Here is a 20,439-nt window from a genome sequence, read left to right on the forward strand (position 1 = left end):
CAGCAGGTGAGGGGGGCTGGCACCCCCTGTGCCCCTGGCACCTTTCCCAGCCTAGCAGGGGACACAGGACAGCTGTGCCTGGAACCTACCACCATCACTGTCCTCCTGGTGCTGGAAGGCCGGGCTGGGCACAGGAAATCTGGGAAAGCTTATGGGAAAGGTACTATTGTGAGCCCCGCAGCATCCCGGTCGTGCCTGGACGCCTGCTGAGCCACTCACGCCAGAGGTGACCAGACTCACTGCACAGCAGGCAGGGACGTGGTGCCAGCCTGCCCCTGTGCCCCCACCAGCCATGGCCCTCTGTGTCCCCGAGCAGGGATGGCCCCATCGTGGCGCAGGCTCCCACCCTCCCCTGTGCCTGGGGACATGCTGAGGGCCACTCCCATCCCTGTCACAGGATCCTTCACAACTACATGCTGTGGCGCATCGTGGTGGTGCTGAGCGAGCACCTCTCCACGCCCTTCCGTGATGCCATCCATGAGCTCTCCAAGGAGATGGAGGGCAATGAGAAGCAGCTGGAGCCGGGTAAGATCTGCCTGAGCCAGGCCAACAAGCACTTTGGAATGGCCCTGGGAGCTCTCTTTGCTGACATGGAGGGGCTCGAATTTGCCTCCTACGTAAGTGTCCCCCCACCCTGGCTGTCACAGCCATGGGCAGTGCTCATGTAAGCCCAGTTGACGGGAGATGTCCCAAACCCTCCTTACTCTCTGCAACAATGGGTGGTCAGGATCGTGATTGCTGGTTACTGGGGGCTTGGGAGTGGGTCCAGAGTGGGTTTAGGGGAGTACCCAGGCCATGCTGAGGGCACCCCTTGTTCTCCAGGCCTACCAGAAATGAGTGAGGGAGCATGGCCCCGAGCACCCCCTGCACCACATGAAATACACACACGACCAGCTCTTCTTCATCGCCTTTGCCCAGGTGAGCCCCTTCCCTCCTCACATGGAACAGCTGCTGGGGCAGGAGGGTCACCTTGTGTGGGGCCAGCAGCCCAAAGTGATGGGGAAAGAGCCCTGTGGGACCCGGGGCAAATGTCCCAGGAGCCAATTTCCTAGCCCAGGAGCTGGGCTAGGCTGCATCATCAGGTCCTGGGCTCAGGATACAGAGCTCTGCCCTGAAGGAGCACCCCACACTGTCCTGTTGTTCCTGTAGACTCTACAATAACAAATTTATGTGTCCTCCATAATTTCCAGAGGATCCAAAGTGACAAATATATTGGATCCCAAAATTCTAGGAAACCCTGCAGCCAGGCAGCTTACAGTCAAGGCAGGGGGTGGACTGCACTGTCTCCAAGGGGCTGCCCCATGTCAAAAGCCTCCCCTGCACGGTGCCCTCCACATGCCAGCCCCTCATGTCCACGCACCAGCCCTGCCGAGGTGGGCACAGCAGCGCAGCCGGGCCGGGCGATGCCAGCCTGCCTGGGAGCGCAGGCACACGGACACTGCTGTATTTTCTGCTGCTGTTTCTTGTCAATAAAGCACTGGATATGCTGGGTGGCTGCCAGGTACCACGGCCAGGGGATGGGAGCAGTGGGCAGCATCTCCAGCCCTGCCCACCTGGCACAGGCACCCCCACTTCACAAACATTCCTGTCCCACCAGTGTCACACTGTGAGTTTATTTAAGCCCCCACTGCCCGGGATTTGGTGTCCCCATGGCTGCTGCAGCCAGAGCAGGGATGCTTCAGAAAGCAGCCTGCAGGTGCCCAACCATGGGGAGGGAGGGAGGGGAAGGTGAGTCTGTCCCGTGGGGTGCCCTAGGAACATGGGATCAGTGGAAGAGGGGCAGAAGGAGAGCAGGCAGGAGCAGGGCCAGGAAGGTGCCGTGGGTGCTGGGGCTGGAGTTCCGCTGGCGGCAGTCAGTGTAGGGCTCGATGCAGGCGGCGTAGGCCATGGCATGGGCTACATAGGTCTGCTCCTGCACACCGTGGAAGAGGTGGGCCATGGGGCCCCTGGCCAGGATGGCCACGTCCTCACCACCATGGGTCTCCGACTTCAGTGGCACAGCCGCCTGTGGCTGGTAATCGAACTGCACTGGGTAGGGGAGAGAAGGAGGTGAGGGGGGGCAACGATGGCCCCCAGACTCACCCCACCACCCAAGCCATGGTCTCTGTGTCCTCACTGGCTGTTTCTGGGTCCACGTTGGGCCGGTCAGGGCCAGGGTATCCCGGCCCATTCCCATAGAGGAGTGATGTGTAGTACTTCCCATCACTGGCTGTCGTAGGCGCCAGACCTGGGGAAAGGGTAGTGGAGGAGGAAGATGAGGAAGATCAGCCAAGGAACACCTGGATCATCCCTCTGGTCATAGTCTGGTTGCCACAGCGCTGGCAGTACCCAGGACAGGGCAGAGCCCCACCGAAGATGGAAGAGCCACGCAGAGTGTAGCCTCCAAAAGTGAAGACGTGTGAGTGGTCAGCGGTGACGACGGTGAGAGTGTCAGCCTCATCTGTCATGGTTCCTGCCCGCTCGATGGCACAGTCGAACTCCACCGCCTCCGTCAGTGCCTTATGGGGTGAACCTTCATGGTGGCCACGGTCGATTCTGCCACCTGCAGATGGGCACCCACGGTGGGCTGGGAACCGACAGCAGCACGCACACCTCCTACCCACACCCTACAGCCCTCTCTCACTGGCCCCAGGAACACGAGCCCCAACTTATCTTCCACAAAGAGGTAGAAGCCATTGGGGTTCCTGCTCAGGATGGTGATGGCTGCCTCTGTCATCTCGGTGAGTGATGGGTCCAGGGTGGTGTTACGCACCATGTTGTACTTCGTGTCCACGGGTTCAAAGAGACCTGTGAGGGAATGTGTTGGGGACAGCATCAGTGCCTGAGTGTCACAGCGCCTGTTGGGTCCTGGCACAGGGGTCATTTGTTACCCATCAAATACTTCACGTTGGGGTCGGCAGCAGCTGCCAGCATCTCTGTCCTGTTCCAGGCATAGCGGGCACCCTGTGGGCAAATCCCCAGGGGGTTAGTGGGTGCCTGGCCCTGTGCCGGGGCAGTGGGCAGAGGAGCGTCCCTGATGCATCACGTACCGGCCGTGCCTCCAGCCACATGTCGATGAGGTTGTTGCCGTCCTCGCGTATCCCATTCTGGCTGCTGTCGGCAGGGTACTCAGGGTCCGGCGTCCCTGCAGGGGTCATGTATATCCGACCACCACCCAGGATCACCTGGAGGGGACAAGGTGTACGAAGAGTTAGTAGGGGTGCCCTGAGAGGCATCTGTCCCTGCCCTCCTCTTCCTGTATGCAGTGCTCACGTTGATGTCGACGTTGTGGACCAGCTGCCAGGCAATGTCCTTGCAGCCCTGCTGCCGCGCCTCCTGGGGCATGCTGGCATCTGCGTACCAGTTCCGGTCTACCACGTGAGCGTAGGTTCCCGAGGGCGATGCGTGCTGCACCCGCGTCGTGGTCACGATGCCCACCGCCTTCCCTGCCAAACCCCGCTCATCAGGCCCCACCGAGGGCAACACAGGGCCCCCTCCACCAATATATGGGATATCCGCTGGGGCGAAGACCCTGGCGTGGTGTCCCTGGTCCTCCCAGGGTCTCCCAGCCCTGCATCCCCCGTTACCAGCTTTGCGGGCTCGCTCCATCACTGAGATCACCTCGTTGCCGAATGTGGTGCTGCACTCTGCGTGGCGGGCTGCTGCGCTCACCCCTATGGTCTTGTAGTTGCCCTTCACCCCACAGAGATAGGCTGTGCCTGTCCCCGCACTGTCAGGGACATGTCTGTCCACATTGTATGTCTGCCAAGGATAGAGGGAGTCAGGGCAGGGGTCTCCAGTGGGGTCTCCCTGTGGCACACTCATTCACTCACCCATGAACGCATGTGGGATGGGGAGGAAACAAATACACAACTGCCAGGGCTACACATATGGGATAACAATGGCCCCATGCCCAAGATTACCATGGCCCCTTTCCAGCATGCTGGAATTTACCTTAGACAGAGCCATGTATGGGAAAGCATCCAGGGCAAGAGGGGTCTCAGGGCCGAGCTTCCCCTGCTGCTGTGCCTTGAGGATGCGGGTGGCTGTGATGGTGGGGACCCCGAATCCTGGGCAGAAAGAGGCTCCTGGTCACCCTCTGGACCAGGTGCCCTGCACACATCCCACTCAGCAGAGTACTGGCCATGTCAGCCTGCTTCCCAGGGTGCCAGCTGGACTCACCATCCCCAAGGAAAATGATGAGGTTTTTGGCTTCGTGTATCCTGGGCTGGAGTTTTAAGGAGGCATCGATGGCTGAAGCTGCCTGCTTGTACCAGAAGGATGGATTCTCCTCCTCCGCTGGGACAGTGCAAACGCCCATCAGTCCCAGCACAACAGCACCTGCATCGCTGGGGCACCCCTGAGGGGTACCCAGACCCCAGGGGTACTTGTTCCCTGTGCACTCCCATGCTGGGGCCTCCTCTCACATGGACCAAGTGGTTCAGGGGCTTTTTGGGGTGGAGGGACACCGTGCAGGCTTGTAGTGACTGCCTGGCCCCAGGGTCCTGGGGCAGGGAACAAGGGGAGACAGCAAAACCAGACATGATGGGGAGTTGTCTGGTGAGTGGGATAGAGCCAAAGCCATGGTAGGGAGTGGTGATAGAGGATACAGGCGCTTCCCCCAGACCAGCCCCCAGCACAGAAGCAAGCGAAAATCTGGGGGAATACTGGCTCAAAACCCTGAGAAGGGCAGAGGTGACTAAGCCCCGTTCAGCTGGGCAGCCCCAGCTCCCCTCCCCAGGCCCTCAGTGGCCAGCCAGGCTGACACCCCGCTTCCCTGGGCACCCACCCCAGCCAGCCGGGCACCCAGCCCCGTCCTTGTCCCCACCTGGGATGACAGCGGTGCTGAACCCTGCGCAGAGGCAGAGGGTGAGGGATGCCAGCAGCTGCATGGTGAGATCTGACAGGCCAGCGCTGCTGGCAGAGTCTGTAAATCCAGCAGATGTGGGAGGGACTTTGGACAGGGATCAGCCCTAGCAGGGTGTGTAGAGGTGTGTGTCACCACATCTCTGCTGAGTGCAAAGGCCGTGGCCTGGGCTCGTGTCACCTCCTTGGCTCAAGGTCCTGTGCCTGCTGGGCACAGATGGCTTGGGGCACAGGCCGATGCAGGGACAAGAGGAAATGCAGTGCGGGCAGGAAATGCTGCCCTGGGCACGGTGCTGTGGTGCCAGGCAGGGCAATGCCCTGTCCCAGGCTGCCACGGGCAGCTCTGACCTGGGACAACGGTGGGTATGGGGAGCACCTGGGGTCACTTGTGTGCCGAGCGCCCTGCTCTCTTCCCAGGCTTTCGTGAGCAATAAATCCATGGATGTGGACTAAAACTCTGCTCCTTGCTCATCCGTTGATAGGAATGTACCAACCCTTGTGTACAGTGCTCCAACCAGGCAAAGCTGCCGAGGACATTGCCTCTCCTCACCCACATTTCATCACCTCCTGCAGCCCAGTGCCTCCAGTGCTGGTCCCAGGGGAGAGCCAGGAGGCACAGCCAACCGGGGAGGCAGGCACAGGGCAGCACCTCAGGAGGTCACGGCCACTGTGAGCCTTTGCAGGGCGGATGGAGACAAACAACCTATGTTTATTGCACCCCTTGATCCTGCCCACAGTGGCACTCAGCCAGAGCCTCTCAGCCCCTCACTGTGAGGGCAGCCATGCAGAGGGCCAGGAGGGCGAGCAGAGGCTGTGGGGAGCACCGTGTGCCATGGGAGGCCCTGCGGGCTGCCCTGCACCCAGGCTCTGTGGCATAGGGCTCGAGGCAGGCGGCGTAGGCCATGGCATGGGCGATGTAGTGCTGCTCCTGCACCCCGTGGAAGAGGTGGGCCATGGGGCCCTGGGCCAGCACCACCACGTCTTCCCCACTGTGAGTCTCTGTCTCCAGGGGCACAGCTGCCTGCTGTCTGTAGTCCTTGTCCTCTGCAGGGGGAAGAGGAGAAATGAGGCTGGGGGTCTGGCTTGCTGACATGTCACAAAGCTGGAGGCACAGCTCCCATCACTACTGAATCAGCCTGATTTGTGCAATGGAGTGACTCCTGAGCCTCATAATGGCACCAGGACCCTGTGTGGCATCCATGGCCATGCCAGTGAGGTGCCGCCTCCCGCCACCCTGTGCCTCCACCCAATCCCCAGCAGACTAGTACCTGCAGCAGGGAGGCTGGCAGCTGGACGGGCCCCGTCATGGATGCTGTAGCCAGGACCATTTCCATAGAGGATGCTGGTGTAGGCTCGCTTGTCTTTGGCTTTCTTGGGGGCCAGCCCTGGCACAGGGAAAGACATTGTCACCCCCTGTGCCAGCTGGGTACCCCTCCCTAGCTCCTTGCCTGGGCAAGCTCAGCATGCCTTGGGAGCAACAGGGTGAGGTGGAAAGACGGATGCTCACTGTCCCTCTCCAGGACCCACCAAAGATGGAGTTGCCCCGTGGTGTGCTGCCACCGAAAGTGAAGACATGGGAGTGATCGGCCGTCACCACGGTCAGGGTGTCAGCAGGGGACGTGAGCTCTCCCGCCCGTGCCACCGCCCGGTCCAGCATCACAGCCTCCATCAGTGCCTGCTTGGCTCGGCCACTGTGGTGGCCGTGGTCGATTCTGCCACCTGCACAGAGAATGTGGCTGTCACTCTCTCCCTGGTCCCCTTGGATGGCCACCTACTCCCAAGACCTACATCCCACCTCATCCCCAGCCACACTGCCCGCCTGGAGCTACTCATCTTCCACAAAGAGGAAGAAGCCCTTGGGGTTCCTGCGCAGGATGCGGATGGCCTTTTCCATCATCTCCACGATGGAGGGGTCTGTGGATGTGTTGCGGTTCAGCTCATACTTCATGTCCTTGGGCTCAAAGAGGCCTGGGGGAGGAGGGTGAGGGGGCCCATGCTGGGGCTGCTTTGTGCCCCTACCGACATGTCCAGAGAGGGGAGGAGGAAGTATTGCCATTGGTGCAGCCAGTGATGCTCCTACCCATAAGGTGGCTCACAGAGTCATCTTTGACCGCATCCAGGCCTTTCTTGTCCCAGACATAGCGGGCACCCTGCCAGCGAGAACAGAACCAGTGCCAATGACACACACCCTGTGCCCAGGCTTCCATCTCCTCTTCCCCCACACACTACCTGCTTGGCACTCAGCCACTCAGCAATCAAGTCCCGACCATCCTTCCTGGTGCCATTTTGATCTGGGTCCTCTGGATACTCGGGGTCTGGAGTCTGCTTGGGGGTCATGTACATCCTCCCGCCGCCAAGGATCACCTGCAGGGAGCTCAGCAGACCCTCCCAGTGTTCCTGTGCCCCACCCTCCCGCTCCTGCTCCCCAGCTCACATTGATGTCAGTGTTGTGCACCAGCTGGTAGGCGATGTCCTTGCAGCCATCCTGCAGGGCATCCTTGGGCATGTTGGCGTCAGCGTACCAGCCCCGGCTGGCCGAGTGCGCGTAGGCTGCTCCGGGGGACGCGTGCTGCACCCGCGTGGTCGTCACGATGCCCACAGACTTGCCTGCAGCGTGGCCAAGGGTTTACAGGGAGCCCATCCAGCCCTGCACGGCACTGGATGGCCATGCCCGGCTTTCCAACAGGGTTTCCTGCTGCCCATACCCGCCAGCCTGGCCCGGTGCAGGACAGAGTCCACCTCATTGCCAAAGGTGGTGTGGCATTTTCCATAGACGGCTGCCCCGCTCAGTCCCAGAGTCTTGGCATTGGCCTTCACCCCACAGAGGTAGGCGGTGCCCGTGCCAGCGCTGTCGGGCACCTGCCGGTCGATGGTGTAGGTCTGGAAGCAAGACGGGTGCAGTGGGGTTTCAAGCAGGAGCAGCAGGAGTGTCCCCCCCAGCCCACCCCACTCACCTTGGCCAGGGCCATGTGGGGAAAGGTCTCCATGGCCAAGATGCTCTCCTCGCCCGAGTCACCGGCCAGCTGCCCCTTGTAGATCCGAGCTGCTGACATGGTGGACAGCCCCATGCCTGTGGCCATGTCTGAGTCACTAGGGGGCAGGGGGCTGGACCAGGGACAGCCCTGCCCTCTCCAGGCACTGCCCAAGGGCTTGCCCCAGCCCCATCTTCTCATCAGCCACATCCCGTGGTTGTTGGGGAGCTGCAGAGCCTGGCAGTGACCCGGGGCACTCACCGTCACCCATGAAGAGGATGATGTTTTTGGCCCGCTGTGCTGCTGGCTGCAAGGCCAGGGCCAACTCCAGCCTCCTCCTGGCACCTTTATTCCAGTAGCTCGGGGTTTTCTCAGCATCTGGAGGTGAGAGCAGAGCTGGGAGCCTCCAGGTGCACCCCTGGGGGTCCAGCATGCCCATCTCTACCCGAGGTGAATTTAGCTGCTATAAGACCCCCCCCTGCCACCATGGAGGACCAGGAAACCCCAGGAGATCAGCATGGTCTTTTGCAGACCAGACCAGCATTGCTCAGCAACTACCTGCAGAAAGGAAAGTGAGGCACAGTTTAGCAGGGAAGTCCCTTGTACGTCTTGGCAGAGTGGATGAGGAGCCTGAGGATCAGCCACAGTGAGTGTGCAATGGCTGGGTAACCATGACTGGCCGTGGCTACTGGGCCACTTTATCCAAAGTTAGGGATGGAGGTTGGGAGCAGCAGGGATGGGGGGGCAGGGCCTGCTCTGGGGGGAAGCTGAGACCAACCCATTCAAAGGTTGTGGTCTCAAAGCACCCTGAGGTGGCTGTGAGGGTTCCTATTCACTGGCATCCCAAGGGGAGGTGATGTGGACCCTGGAGATCCCCAAGGAAGTGACACCAGGCCCAGCATCCCCCACCTGAGGTTCTTACCCCACTGTCCCACACGTCCCCTGTCAGCAGAGACTGCAGCGACGAGCTGGGCGAGGAAGCAGAGGAGAAGGCAGGTTCCAGAGGAAAGCAGCCGTGCCATGCTGCCCACCCTGCTGCCTCCTGGAATGCTGCCTTAGCCCAGACCCAGGGACAGCCCTTTATGGCTCTTCCCTGTCTCGTGAGACGATGGGCTGATAACATTCACCGACTATCTCCCAGCCCTCTCAGGGCCCTCCCAATGTCCTTGCCCCACCCTGGGGCCATCCCTGCCCCCACCAGCAAGGCAGGACCTCCAGCCAGTCCTTGAGGACCGGGACACCTCTGGGCCCCAGCTCCCATGGGGGTGGCTGCCTGTGGGACCCCGAGGAGTGGGAGGGAGAGCACGGGGCAAAGGGCTGTTTTTGCAGACAGGCTGAGCTGGGCCAGGCTGGATTTGCCTGGTTTCTCCTGAGACAAACCCGAGGAAGGGGACACTGGCCTGAGGGGTAGGGAGTGGACATATTGGCTTTGGTGTCGGTGTCCTCTGGTCCCCTCTCCTAGCAGAGTCACACGCTGCCTGTCAGCTCCTGGGACAGCTGGTGCCTGATATACTGGGTGCCCTGGGGCAGCCCATGCCAGCACACTGCACAGCAGGGTACCTGCTGTGGGCAGGAACAGCCCCTGCCACCAGCATCGGGTGACATCCACCCGTGATTGCACCAGGCCATCTGGAAAGAAAGACACTTGCATGAACACAAGTCCTGCGGACTACAGGTGTCATTGATGGCTTCACCAGCTCCAAGGAAGTGTGCTGTGCCCAGCCCTGATCCCCCATCCTGACCCAGGCAGTCAAGGTTTGTTTACCTCCTGGCTCCAGCAGATGGCTGATGTGCTGGTGCTGGCCATGGCTGTCACCACTGATGGGGCAGAGTGATGCAGGGCAGCCTCCGTGCCTGGCACAATGGATCCATTTCTTCTTGCCAGGTGTCAATCCCTTCACCAGCCACTGCTTGTGATGATCTGGAGGCTGCCAGAGCAGCCCACACCCCCAACACATATTCAGAGTGTGGGTGGGGGACATGGGGACAGAGAGCAGGCAGAAGTGGCTGGAGATGGCAGAAGTCAGCTGATCAGTGAGGCACTGGATGCAAGGACATGGTGCCTTAGGATCCCTGAGCAGGGTTAGGCTGGAGGCCAAGGTGTGAGGGATTGGAGCAGACACACGGGGACTGCTGGTGAAGTCAGAGGGACTGAGGGAATACCTGCAGGATCAGGAGCTGGGAACACCTGCCCTGATCTCACATCTTCTGGCCAAGCATATCTGAGGCTGGGACAGGCAGTGAGGCCAAATTCCATAATGCCTGGGAAGTGGCAGGCATGGGAATGCAGGGGGCTGCCCAGAGGTGAATTACTGCTGGGAACACCGAGGGCACAAAATAAAACCTGCACAAGGTCCACACATAGCTGCTGACCCGACTTTTATTACATGACACACAACCCTGCAAGAAACCCTACTGCACGGCCCCATGGCTGCATCCCACTGCATCCACATCCCACCTGGGATGGTGGAGCCAGCCCCTCTCTGCTCCTTGGGACATATATCCCCTGTCTCAGCCCTCACCATGGGCACTGAAGCTGCAGATGGACACCACTGCCTTAAAAAAAAACATTAAGAAAGCATCATGCTAAAAATACCCAAGAGTAGAAATGTTCTGCCTGAGGCAGGCTCAAGCCCTGAGCCCTGCTCCCAGGCGGAGTTAAAATCCAAACGAGAAATAAAACCACAATGGTTTTAAAACTCAAAACCCCAAAGTCCTTGTGGGTCCCTTCTGTCTCCAGCAGGTACCGGAGCGGGGCCTGGGAGGTGAGGGAGCATCAGCAGTAGGGAGTACACAGAGCCAGGGCTCTCACTTGTCCAAGCTTGGCCTCTTGAGCAGGGCACTGTACTTGAGGGGGCCACCATCTGCCGTCAGCACCACCTCCACCAGCGTGAAAATGGTGATCACCTTCATCAAGGGAGAGAAAGAGAGAAAGGAGGGTTTTCAGGCAGCTTGGAATCACATCAAGATTTGCTTAAAGCTGTGTTGGCTTTTGCTGCCTCCATCAGTGCATCCATGAGGAACCAAGGAATAGGGCAGGATAGACTCAGACAGCTCTGCTGCGGTCCAGGATGCTCCTAGGCTGGAGGCACCATCCTCAAGAGCAACACCATGAACTCTGACACCAACCAGGGCACCCACACCAACCTGAATGAGCCTCTCAAAACATCCTCACATATCCCAGCCTGATCAGGCCCCACTCTTGCTCTCCACACAGTCTGGGAAGAATTGTGAGCATTTGTGCCCTTGGCTTTGGGTCCCAATCTCCCCTCAAAGCCACCTGTGCCTGCCCTCTCCAGCCACAGAACCACATCATCCCTTCATGGAGCTTGGCCAAGAGCCAAGGCCGAGCTGTGCTGAGAAGGGTTTTCCACATGACATTGAGCATTTCATCAGCATCCCACAAGGAGGGAACAATCTGCCTGTGCTCCCACAGTGAGAAGAGACCCAGGAAGGGAGCACAATAGATAAGAGCAATGCAAGGGAACGAATACCCCAGAAAATCAATCCCTCCTGTTCAGGAACTGTGCTGCTGCTGCCATCTCCCTGCTCCTCTGCCCCAGATCTTCCTGTGATTGTATGGATTAGAAGTGGAAAGCATTGATCTGGTCTGTCCTTGAGGCAGTTAAGGGGCTGGCTGGGACACTGGGAAGGGCTGTCCTGGGGTCATGCACAGGCATCTGGGGACTTTGCTTGCTGGAGCCTGTACCCTATGCTGTAGCAGGGCTCACTGGGGCCATCTGCTCAGGGCTGGCCCCATGAGAAGCAGGCTCAGAGCTACCGGTGCAACCTTGTCCAGCCCTTCCCAGCTCATCCAGCGCCAGCTGCTCCAGATTAATCATTCAGAACAGGAAAACCTCACTGAGACTTAAATGTACAAAGTGGCCAGTGAGGAGCAACCTGCAGGAAAATCTCATCAGAACTGGCTGCCAGAGAGCAGTGGGCTACTGAGCATCAGCCCCTGCCTGTCCCAGCTAGCTGTAGTGCAGGGGGTAGTGTTCCGGGGAAAGCCCCCACATCTGGGGGAGTCAAAGGGGCAGTACAAGGATTCTCCCTTGCAATCCTGCATTATGCCTTTGCTGAACTGCCATGAAACAGCACAATTTCACATCAAATCCTCTGAGTCTTAGATCCACTTCTTACTCCACCCGTGAGTGATGCCCATTGAGACCCTGGTCATCTCCTGGAGATCAGAGAGAAATGGAGGCAACATCTGCCCTCTATGGCAGAGCCAAACAAACAGCCCAGACCCCAGCACACCTTTTCTCTAACAGCCTTCCCTGATGCTCCCACTGCCTGGCCAGGCTCAGCTCAACAGGAAGCAGAGACCAAGGGCTGGGGCCAGCTGGGGAGCTGGGGTGCTGTGGGGTGTCCAGGTGACATCTTCCAGAGTTCAGCACGGCTCACAGGAATCTGGCTAATCAGAGGGCTAGAGATTTATAAACTCAAGGATATGCTGGCTTGGAGGATAGCTCAGAGTCTGATCCCATGGGAGAGCTCCAGTGTTTTCTTAGGAGGTGTGGAAGGTTTGTGGAGGAGTTTCCTCTACCAACTGTTTGCTTAACCAAAATGGGCCCTGCTCACGCTGGGGCATCATTTTTCATCAGTTCCTTGCTAGGGTGTAAGTGATCCCTGCTCCTGTAGGAAAGGGGGAACTGAGGCCACTCCAGGCTGCATCCACAGGGCTTCTCTGAGCCAAGGTGAGAGAGGAAAGCTCAGCTTCAAAGCGAGGGAGGCCTGCAGAAATGTTTGCAGAGCCAGATCCAGCTCTGATCACAACATCCACCCTGGGAAGGGAAGGACTCTCCAGCACATGCATCACCCCAGCTGGGAGGGTCAGCCCACTCTGTGTCAGGAAACCTGAGTGGGCAAGGATGGGATGTCCTGGGCTTGGATGGAATTGGGGCTCAAGTGCAAAGCCCCTGGAGTGGTGCAGGGAGAGGCTGGGATTTAGCCCTTCAGGCAGGGATAGCAGCAGTCAACACAGCTGGGGTTTTACAGCCATGCCAGACAAAAGCTGGCAAAGAAGCACCGCTTAATCAAGCCAGACAAATGTGATTGCTCCCTTTGATTGAGTTACCAAGTTAATAGATGACAGGGACACAAGAGAGAGATTTCTAGATGCTGTTAAGCCATTTGAGACTGCATCTCAGGAAGTCTGATTTAAAAATTTTCTCCTAATTAAGGCTCAACCCTGTCACAGGGATGGAAACCCCACGAAAAAGCCATGTCAGGGGCAAAGAGTGCCAGGATGGGGGGAAGGGTCTAGAAAAGAGCTGCCTTAAGCCTGATCTTACTTAACATCTTAATTGATGATCTGGAAGGAGGAAGTAAACAGCACGTTAATTCAATTCCTGGAAAAACCTGAATTGGAAGGCAGAGCACACAGCAGGCAGGGCAGAGACTGAAGGCTGTGGAGGGGTCAAATTGTGAGCAGTGATGGGACAGACTGGATGGCAGAAGAGGATGAGATTGAAGCAGGGCTCAGTGGGAAAGGGACACAGATAGCAGGACCTGACACCCTGTGAGACAAGTCCTGACTCCCAGACCTGTCCCTGCAGACATCACAGCTCACACAAGTTGCCCACAGCCTCCATGCCAGCCCCCCAGTGTTGTGAGCATGTCCCATGCTGTGGAGCTCTTACCTGGGACACAGATTCCTCCTCCAGCTCCTCTGGTTCCCACAGGAGTGTCAGCTCTGGCTTCTTCCCGGCCTTCTGGAAGTGGAAGTCCACCAAGGGCAGCGCCTGCAGGCAGGGAGAGTGTTGGGAATGTGTCCCCCCAGCTCTCCTCCACCTCATCTGTGGATGGGGCTGAGGCTGCTTCTGCCCAGCACAGCCCAGCTGCCTCTGCAGCTCTTCAACAACTGGGATGCAGCAGGCCATAAGCCTGAGCCTAGCATGTAAATCAGGGGCTGCTGCCACACACCACCAGCCCATATATCACGCTCTATGTCCTGTTTAAAGATGTCATTGCCAGACACATAACCAGGTTATTAAGAGAGGATGCTGTCACCAAGTGCAGGTGCTGGCCCACAGCGCTGCTGTCACAGCCCCAGATAAACCATCTGATTAAATGAAATGAAAACCAGCCTCGCTCCCTGTCCTCGCTTCAGATCCACACTTATCTCTGTTCCCCTGAATCTGGCTTTACTCCTTTTTACCCAGCATGTCACAGGGAGAAGCTGGTCCTCAGAGACTGGGCTGATCCAAACCCCCAGTCCCTTGTGCCTGCCGGGCTGAGGGATGGAAGACAAACTCCAGGAAGGTTCCCTTCTGGCTGGCCCAGCTCGGGCACAGCTCTGCCTGTTGCAGGGCTGGCACAAAAGGGACAGCCACTGCCTGCAGTGATGCCAGGCTGCTCTGGCAAGGCAGCGTTGGCACTGTCTCACACTGGTGAGGTACTTACATTGCAGTAGATGCGCTTCTGGACTCCAAACTTCAGCACCAGGACATCAAAGGCCTTGCTCAGGACACCCATTACCATGGCTTCTGACTCCAGAGGACCACATTCCTGTCAAGAGACAGGGCTGTCACTACACAGCAAAACTCATTCAGCAATCCCCAAGACAGTGTCTCAAGGTCCTGGAATCCAGCAGTGGTTGTTGCTGAGTGTGTCCTCCCACTGTTTGATTTTCCTAAAGCCAAATGGGCAGACACAGCCCCCTGCCCATGTAGGCTGGGCCTTCACAGGGAAATCCAGAGATGCCTTGGGAGAAAAGAGCCTTGGCTCTTACCCTGACAAAGACAGAGAAGAAGAGGTCAGCACTGAGCTCCTGCACCCTCTTGGAAGCCATCTTCCGGTCATTGCAGTGATCTGCCTGTTTCTGGATGGCCTCTTTCTCCATTTTGATGGGGGATCTGGCACCTGCAAAGGGGACAAGTGACAATAACATGCCCATGCTCCCTCCTGCTCCAGAGCCATGCCCTCCTTGTCCCAGCCCATGCAGGTGAGCAGCACGCACCGAGCGAGGCGGAGAGCAGGCGGTGCACGACGATGTCGGCGTAACGGCGGATGGGGGACGTGAAGTGGGTGTAGAAGGGCACGTTCAGGGCGTAGTGCTGAAAGAGGGTCTCGTCAGCCAGGATGCCAGTGCAGAAGTAGAGAGCCATCTGAAAGGGGGAAAAACCAGGCAAGGGTGTGAGCAAGGCTGGTGCCGTGAGGCTGGAGGGGTCTGGCTCTGTGAGACACAGCACCAGCAGCCAATGGCCCTTCTGAAGACATCCTGTCTGCTGGTGGTCCTTCACCTGCTGCTCAGCTTGGGCTGCACAGGCACTGCAGAAACTGAGCACAGAATTAAAGGGGCAAAGCCACTGCCAGGAGCTGCTGGCTGTCAGCTGTCCCTGCCTGGCCCCAAGGACTGCATCAACTTGCACATCACCCATGGGTCTAAGCAGCTTCTTGCTTCTGTGCAGGCCCTGGGGCTCATTTGCCTTCCTCTCATCTTCCAGGGGAGAGCCCAGCTTGTTCTGTGCCCACATCAGATGCTCTTTGGTTCTGGGTCTGGCTGCAGGCTTTACACATCCACTGTGCAGGTTTGGAGAGCACTGGGGGCAGGTATGAGTGGCTTCCAAGGAGGAGAGAGAGCCCTGCTGTTATCCCTGCTGCTCCATCCCACCATGACAGCTGAGGAGCTGAGCAGCTGAACCTCCCATCTGAACCAACACCAGGGCAACAGCAGCACCACTGCTCAGCAGCCTCTTCAGCAGGAACCGCTCCTGTGTCACCACTGTTATCCCACAGGTTACAGCTTTTATTTTTACATCTGTAAAAAACCAGCTCTTGGGGCTGGGAAAACACTGGGGGCTGGGCCCAGGCGGGGAGGCTGCGCAGGTCAGGGAGGTGGTGGCGGGGTCACGGCACAGTGGCGATTGAATGAACCCATTTAAAAATAAGAGCAAAGGATTTAAAAAAAACAGGAGTAGCCAGCTCTGATTACAGAGCTGTCCTGGGATCCTTGGTTTGGGCAGCTGTATCCTCCACTCTGCAGGCCAGTGGTGCAGCCAGCTCCTGCTGAGCAGCAACGCACTGATCCGGGCAAGTAAATAGAGCAGGTTAAAAAAAGCAGCATCAGTCCCAGCTTTATTATGAGACCCAAGAGCTGGGATAGGAGCTGTGGTGGCTGCCAATTTCTACAACCCAGAATTAAATTGTTTCTGATGGACTCCACGAAGCACGGTCTCCACTCAATTAGCTCAGCTCCCACAGAATGAAGCTGGGCAGGGAGACATGCTGAGCTCCAGAGGCTGCTGTGGGGGAGGGGGGGATGAGTGCCCTTGTGCTGACAGACAGCAGGGAATCACAGGGAGCTTCCAGGCACTTGTGACAGGCTTCTGGGCAGAAGGCAGGGAGGTCCCTACAAAGCTAGGCAGGCAAAAAGCAGAGCACCAGTCAAAATCCCTACTCTGAGAAAGACACTTGGAAGGGCCCATCCCTGCCCTGTGCTCAGCAGTGTTTATACCCCATCTTGCTTAAAGTTAGAAAAGATGCTGAAGATCCTGTACTGCTTGCTGTTGTCTGAGGCACTTTGTCTTGATTGATATACTGGCCACTGTGGGATCCAGCACCATTTTGGACACCCTTTTGGCAGCCCATGGCTCTCACTGACATTTGCAGCAGCTTGAGTATCCCAGAAAAAATACTCCCCTAGGCCATGGTAGGGCTGCAGCCTGCAGGGAGCCCAGTCCGGTGTGTATCTGACACCCATCCTCACCACTGTGACAGCACAACCCAGTGACATCAGCCTGGCATGAAGCAGATGTTTTCTCATTAACAGATTTGACTCACAAGAGGTCTCAAATCCCCAGAGTTTGATGCAATCCTCGGAACACAGCGAGGATCCTGGAAATAAATCAGCCCCAGCCAACCAGGGGCAGTTTTACTTTCACGGACAGATTGAATCCCTGAGTGACTGAGCCCCTGAAAAATGGTGTGTCACTGCTCCTTCATCTGTTACAAGGCTCCTGGCATGCCAATCCAGGCATTCCCTCAGGCACATGCATTACCAGTTGCTTCCCACCTCCCTCCTCCTCTAAGAGGCTGACGTCTTGACCACCAGCACGCAGTGAAGAAAAATCCTTTGGACAGGATATTTAGGCTGATTTAGCTACAGCCTTGTCCCTAAAGCATCAGCTTTATCACTGGAGGCTGTGACATGTGCAGGGATACAGGTGACTTCTTAGTGCCCTGACCAGACAGTCTCGCTGCACCATCTGCCAGAGCAATGGCCCAGCCCTCACCACCAGCCTGGGCCCCTCAGTGGCTGTGCTCTGCAGCTGCCAACACTCAAATCTGTCCTCTTCCCCTGAGGGACCACGACATCCAGGAGGATGGGGCTGATTCTTCCATCTGCTCTTATGCTGGTGGCAGACAGCAAAAAATTACTCCTCTCAGGGAAAGCTCCTTCCTCCTGGAAGCTGTCTGCCCCTTTTCAGGTGTTTTGCCAATAATGTGAGTGTGCCAGGCAGCAGGTTTGCCACGTATGGGTGGACTGCACAGCACGCCTGAACACACAGGCACCTTTGTCTTCCAATGATGGAATCAGAGTAATTCCTGCCAAAATCATGTCTCGTGGAATATCTCCTTTAAAAGTGCCTCTTTCTCTGTCTCAACTCTGCAGAAAACTTCATCTCCAAAACCTTGACAGCTCTTTCCTGTAAAGAAATCTAACATATTCACAACGCTAGATCTTAATGAGAGCCACTGTGTGGTACCTGAAAACACTCCCACCACTTCTCCAACCAGTCTCAGGACACCACCAAAGGCAAGATCCCAGCAAGTCCATGAGTCCCCAAAAGCCCATCTCCTCCTTGGTGCCACTGCAGAACTTTCTCCTTGCTCATCCATCCTGGCCAGGCTTGCTCCATGTGCTGCTACCAGCAAAGCCCAGGCTTGTGCCACAATCAGCAGGACAGAGAGGGACTCAAAGGAACTCATGTCACCAGTGCACCTTCCACCAGAAAAGGAAGATGTGACAGAAGAGACCAGGATAACCCAAAGCAGGATACAGGATCTGGGACAGCACATCCAGCTCCAGAGGACACTCCCTGCTCTTTACAAAGCAGCCCTCCCTGAGCTGGACACACGTGAGAGGGTGATTTACTGAATGGCCCCATACCCCAGCCCCAGCTGCAAACAAGCATTAAGTCCCGGAAACACAGCAGGACTTCAGGCACTGCTAATGAGTAAATGAAGCAAATAAACTAATTAAAAGAGTGACAGTCAAATGAGTGATGTTGGGAAGATGATTCATTCCTGCAGTGATAAGCAGGCCACAGCAGAGAGATCATTTCAGGAACATGCCCCTTCTCCCCACAGGGTAGGACTTTCCTCAGAAGAGGTTGTGAGGCAGCTGATGCCTCACAAAAACTTTTCATGATGGTGATAAACTCCCAAACAAGTGTCCTGAGCTACAGATGCATCAAACATGACAACTGGTGTGAGCAGCACAAGCCTCCATTGCAGAGACTCAAAGAAAGTCACCTGGGCTGGAGGGAGACTGAATGGTTTCCAGAATTTTCCTTCTTCCAAGAGCAGGTACTAGACTGTGCCTATGGCCAGCTGCACACCCCTACTGTTAATTCCTTCTTTGGACCAGTTGGGATACCATGATGTGAAGAAATAACACAAACATGAACCATGGAGCCCACCACCAGCTGTTCACAGGGCTGGGTCCTTGTGAATCTGCTAACAGCTCTCATGCAACTTCAAGGGTGAATTATCCCAACGAGCAATAACAGGGACACTGTGGGCAGTGAGGAAAGACTCAGCTTGACCTTGCCATCCAGTGAAGCTTTGTTGCTCCAGTGCCTCCAGGGCCAGCTGCACAGGGCTGGAGGCATTGGAGGAAGCTGCTGGCAGCCCTGGAACACCACATTCAGTATTCATTCACTCCCTCTGTGTGCAACAACCAGCCTGGTAACTCAGAAGGGGCAAGGATTGAAGACAGCCACAGCAGAAAGCTACAAGCAGGCATGCCCAACAGCACAGCGCTGTTCTCACCTGCATGGGCCTGGAGAACATGTAGGTCAGCACTTCTTTCCTTGCTCTGGAATATTTGTCAGCACCAAATGTTTCACTTAAGCTTTTCTGGAGGAGAAAAGAGAGAGCATTCAGTGTTGGCACGTTATGGTGGTAAAGGGACCCAGGCAGACCTTACTGGTGCTAACAGCAGCCTGTCAAAGCCAAATTCCCCTTCTTCCTAAAAATCCCCTTGTAAGCCAAAAGGTGCACATGAAATTGGGCTTTGCTGTGGTCCCAGCAGCCCCTGTAGAACTGCATACACAGTCCTGAGCACTGGCTCTCCTCCTGGGGCCAGTGGCAGGGAGCACCAGGGCATGGGGACTGCTGGCTTTGCCCCCAGTTGTGCAGTGTGACAGAGAGGCTGCAGACCCTCTCCTGACCTGTGCCTGGCTCCCATCCAGCTGCTGAGAACTTCAGCACAGGGACTAATGGGACTCTGGGGAGACATGGATATGGGAGGTCACTGCCTGGGGGTAGCAATGAGGAAGGGCTGGAGGGTTCAAAGTGCAGTAGAGGAGCTGAGTGAGCAGCCTTGCCTCTGCTGATACAGGCTGGGCACAGCCAGCAAGCAGAGAAAGCAGTCCCAGCTGCTGGAGGGGCGTGCGGGAGGCCAGCAGGGATGGGATTAATGGAGGATTATCCCCAGTCCGGTTGCGGTGAGTAAAGAAAATCCTGGAAGCTGCACAGTGCTGTTCAGCTGGAGTTCAGCCTCAGGACAAGCTCAGCACAGGGGTGGTTGGACACTTCTTGCACTGGCTGCATCTGACCTTCCCCAGCACTGCTCTCTAGTCCTTCCCAGTTACCCCACTCCCCACCCTGCCCTCCCTGAGACCTGAACCAGCCCCGACAGAAACAGCCCTGTGCAGAGCTACTTTCCTTGTGCTATGGAGCAAATTCCCTGCCCAGAGAAGGAAATCTGAGTGTCCCAGTGAGTGCTCCTGCACTGAAACATCCTTCCCATTGCAGGGAGAGCAGTGCAGGGGTCACTTGCAAGGTCCTTCCCTACCCTGCTCTCATCTCTGTGCACAACATGGCTGACCAGGCCAGGCTGGGCCACCCTTGCCCAGTGCTAATGGGATCAATAGCAAGTGAGGGAAGTGTTTTGTTTTGGCATGGCATAGTTGTCAGCTGTGCTTGGGCAGACAGGGACAGGGAATGAAGCACACGCTGCCATGAGCACGCCATCACGTAGCTGCCCGCCCTTGCCCCCATGGCCCTGCCAGGCCAGTGCACTCACATGCAGGGTCCCTGCACTGCTGAAGTCGATGTCGAGGCCGACTTGGTTGCAAAAGTCCATGAGGTCTTTCAGCAGCTTGGTTTGGGGCGGGGGGTGGCGGCGGAGGAAGGCCTGCTCGGGGAAGGAGCGGTAGATCTGATGGGCCACAGCCATGTTTGCCAGCAGCATGAACTCTTCCACCAGCCTGCAGCACAAGAAAAACAACCCCAGGCCCAGGTTAGACAGGGGAGGCCTCTGGGAAGCCGAGCCAGTCCACAGTAATGGGAACTAATATGACACAGGGGGACAGGGGAGCAGCTTGTAGTTGCTGACATAAGCACAGATTAGCTGCAAGACTGCAGCAAATCCCCCCCAAATTCTCAC

At 57.2% G+C, this 20,439-nt stretch overlaps 3 protein-coding genes across 5 annotated transcripts in view; all 3 read right to left on the bottom strand.

Annotated features, from left to right (window-relative positions):
• Positions 1 to 1,599: 1,599 nt before the first annotated feature.
• On the bottom strand, positions 1,600 to 5,040 carry LOC127059902 (intestinal-type alkaline phosphatase-like). The gene is made up of 11 exons (XM_050978054.1): positions 4,808 to 5,040; positions 4,162 to 4,278; positions 3,934 to 4,049; positions 3,567 to 3,741; positions 3,253 to 3,425; positions 3,030 to 3,164; positions 2,871 to 2,943; positions 2,653 to 2,787; positions 2,351 to 2,542; positions 2,117 to 2,227; positions 1,600 to 2,028 (listed from the first exon to the last, which is right to left on the bottom strand). Exons 1-11 carry the CDS (start codon positions 4,869 to 4,871, stop codon positions 1,766 to 1,768), a joined length of 1,554 nt encoding a protein of 517 aa, XP_050834011.1. The 5' UTR covers positions 4,872 to 5,040; the 3' UTR covers positions 1,600 to 1,765.
• Positions 5,041 to 5,075: 35 nt separating this feature from the next.
• Positions 5,076 to 9,722, bottom strand: LOC103815616 (alkaline phosphatase, germ cell type). The gene is made up of 10 exons (XM_050978058.1): positions 8,079 to 9,722; positions 7,800 to 7,915; positions 7,551 to 7,725; positions 7,280 to 7,452; positions 7,075 to 7,209; positions 6,926 to 6,995; positions 6,675 to 6,813; positions 6,373 to 6,581; positions 6,114 to 6,230; positions 5,076 to 5,889 (listed from the first exon to the last, which is right to left on the bottom strand). The coding sequence occupies exons 1-10, from the start codon at positions 8,254 to 8,256 to the stop codon at positions 5,603 to 5,605; spliced, it is 1,599 nt and encodes a 532-aa protein (XP_050834015.1). The 5' UTR covers positions 8,257 to 9,722; the 3' UTR covers positions 5,076 to 5,602.
• A 461-nt stretch (positions 9,723 to 10,183) lies between these two features.
• The window catches only part of DIS3L2 (DIS3 like 3'-5' exoribonuclease 2), a 180,487-nt gene continuing 170,231 nt past the window's right edge, over positions 10,184 to 20,439 (bottom strand). For all 3 annotated transcript variants that reach the window (XM_018912889.3, XM_018912890.3, XM_018912891.3), the window contains exons 16-22: positions 20,077 to 20,260; positions 18,819 to 18,905; positions 14,782 to 14,929; positions 14,554 to 14,684; positions 14,226 to 14,330; positions 13,463 to 13,564; positions 10,184 to 10,724 (exon numbers count right to left, since the gene is read on the bottom strand). In XM_018912889.3, coding sequence (XP_018768434.1) covers positions 10,626 to 10,724; positions 13,463 to 13,564; positions 14,226 to 14,330; positions 14,554 to 14,684; positions 14,782 to 14,929; positions 18,819 to 18,905; positions 20,077 to 20,260 — 856 coding nt within the window. In that variant the 3' untranslated portion in view covers positions 10,184 to 10,625. The remainder of the gene's footprint in view (positions 10,725 to 13,462; positions 13,565 to 14,225; positions 14,331 to 14,553; positions 14,685 to 14,781; positions 14,930 to 18,818; positions 18,906 to 20,076; positions 20,261 to 20,439) is intronic.

Source organism: Serinus canaria, chromosome 9, assembly GCF_022539315.1.
Source record: "Serinus canaria isolate serCan28SL12 chromosome 9, serCan2020, whole genome shotgun sequence".
Taxonomy (NCBI): Eukaryota; Metazoa; Chordata; class Aves; order Passeriformes; family Fringillidae; genus Serinus; species Serinus canaria.

What these genes read in the sequence shown, in the direction of transcription:
- LOC103815616 (XM_050978058.1), bottom strand. Translation starts at nt 8,256, where the DNA reads ATGGGCATGCTGGACCCCCAGGGGTGCACCTGGAGGCTCCCAGCTCTG. An exon ending in TGCACAACACTGACATCAAT is followed by an intron (nt 7,210 to 7,279) that starts GTGAGCTGGGGA and finishes AGCTCCCTGCAG; the next exon opens with GTGATCCTTGGCGGCGGGAG. An exon ending in TTCCTCTTTGTGGAAGATGA is followed by an intron (nt 6,582 to 6,674) that starts GTAGCTCCAGGC and finishes AGAGAGTGACAG; the next exon opens with CCACATTCTCTGTGCAGGTG.
- LOC127059902 (XM_050978054.1), bottom strand. Translation starts at nt 4,871, where the DNA reads ATGCAGCTGCTGGCATCCCTCACCCTCTGCCTCTGCGCAGGGTTCAGC. An exon ending in TGTGGCTGGAGGCACGGCCG is followed by an intron (nt 2,944 to 3,029) that starts GTACGTGATGCA and finishes ATTTGCCCACAG; the next exon opens with GGTGCCCGCTATGCCTGGAA. An exon ending in GCGTGGCTCTTCCATCTTCG is followed by an intron (nt 2,228 to 2,350) that starts GTGGGGCTCTGC and finishes CCCTTTCCCCAG; the next exon opens with GTCTGGCGCCTACGACAGCC.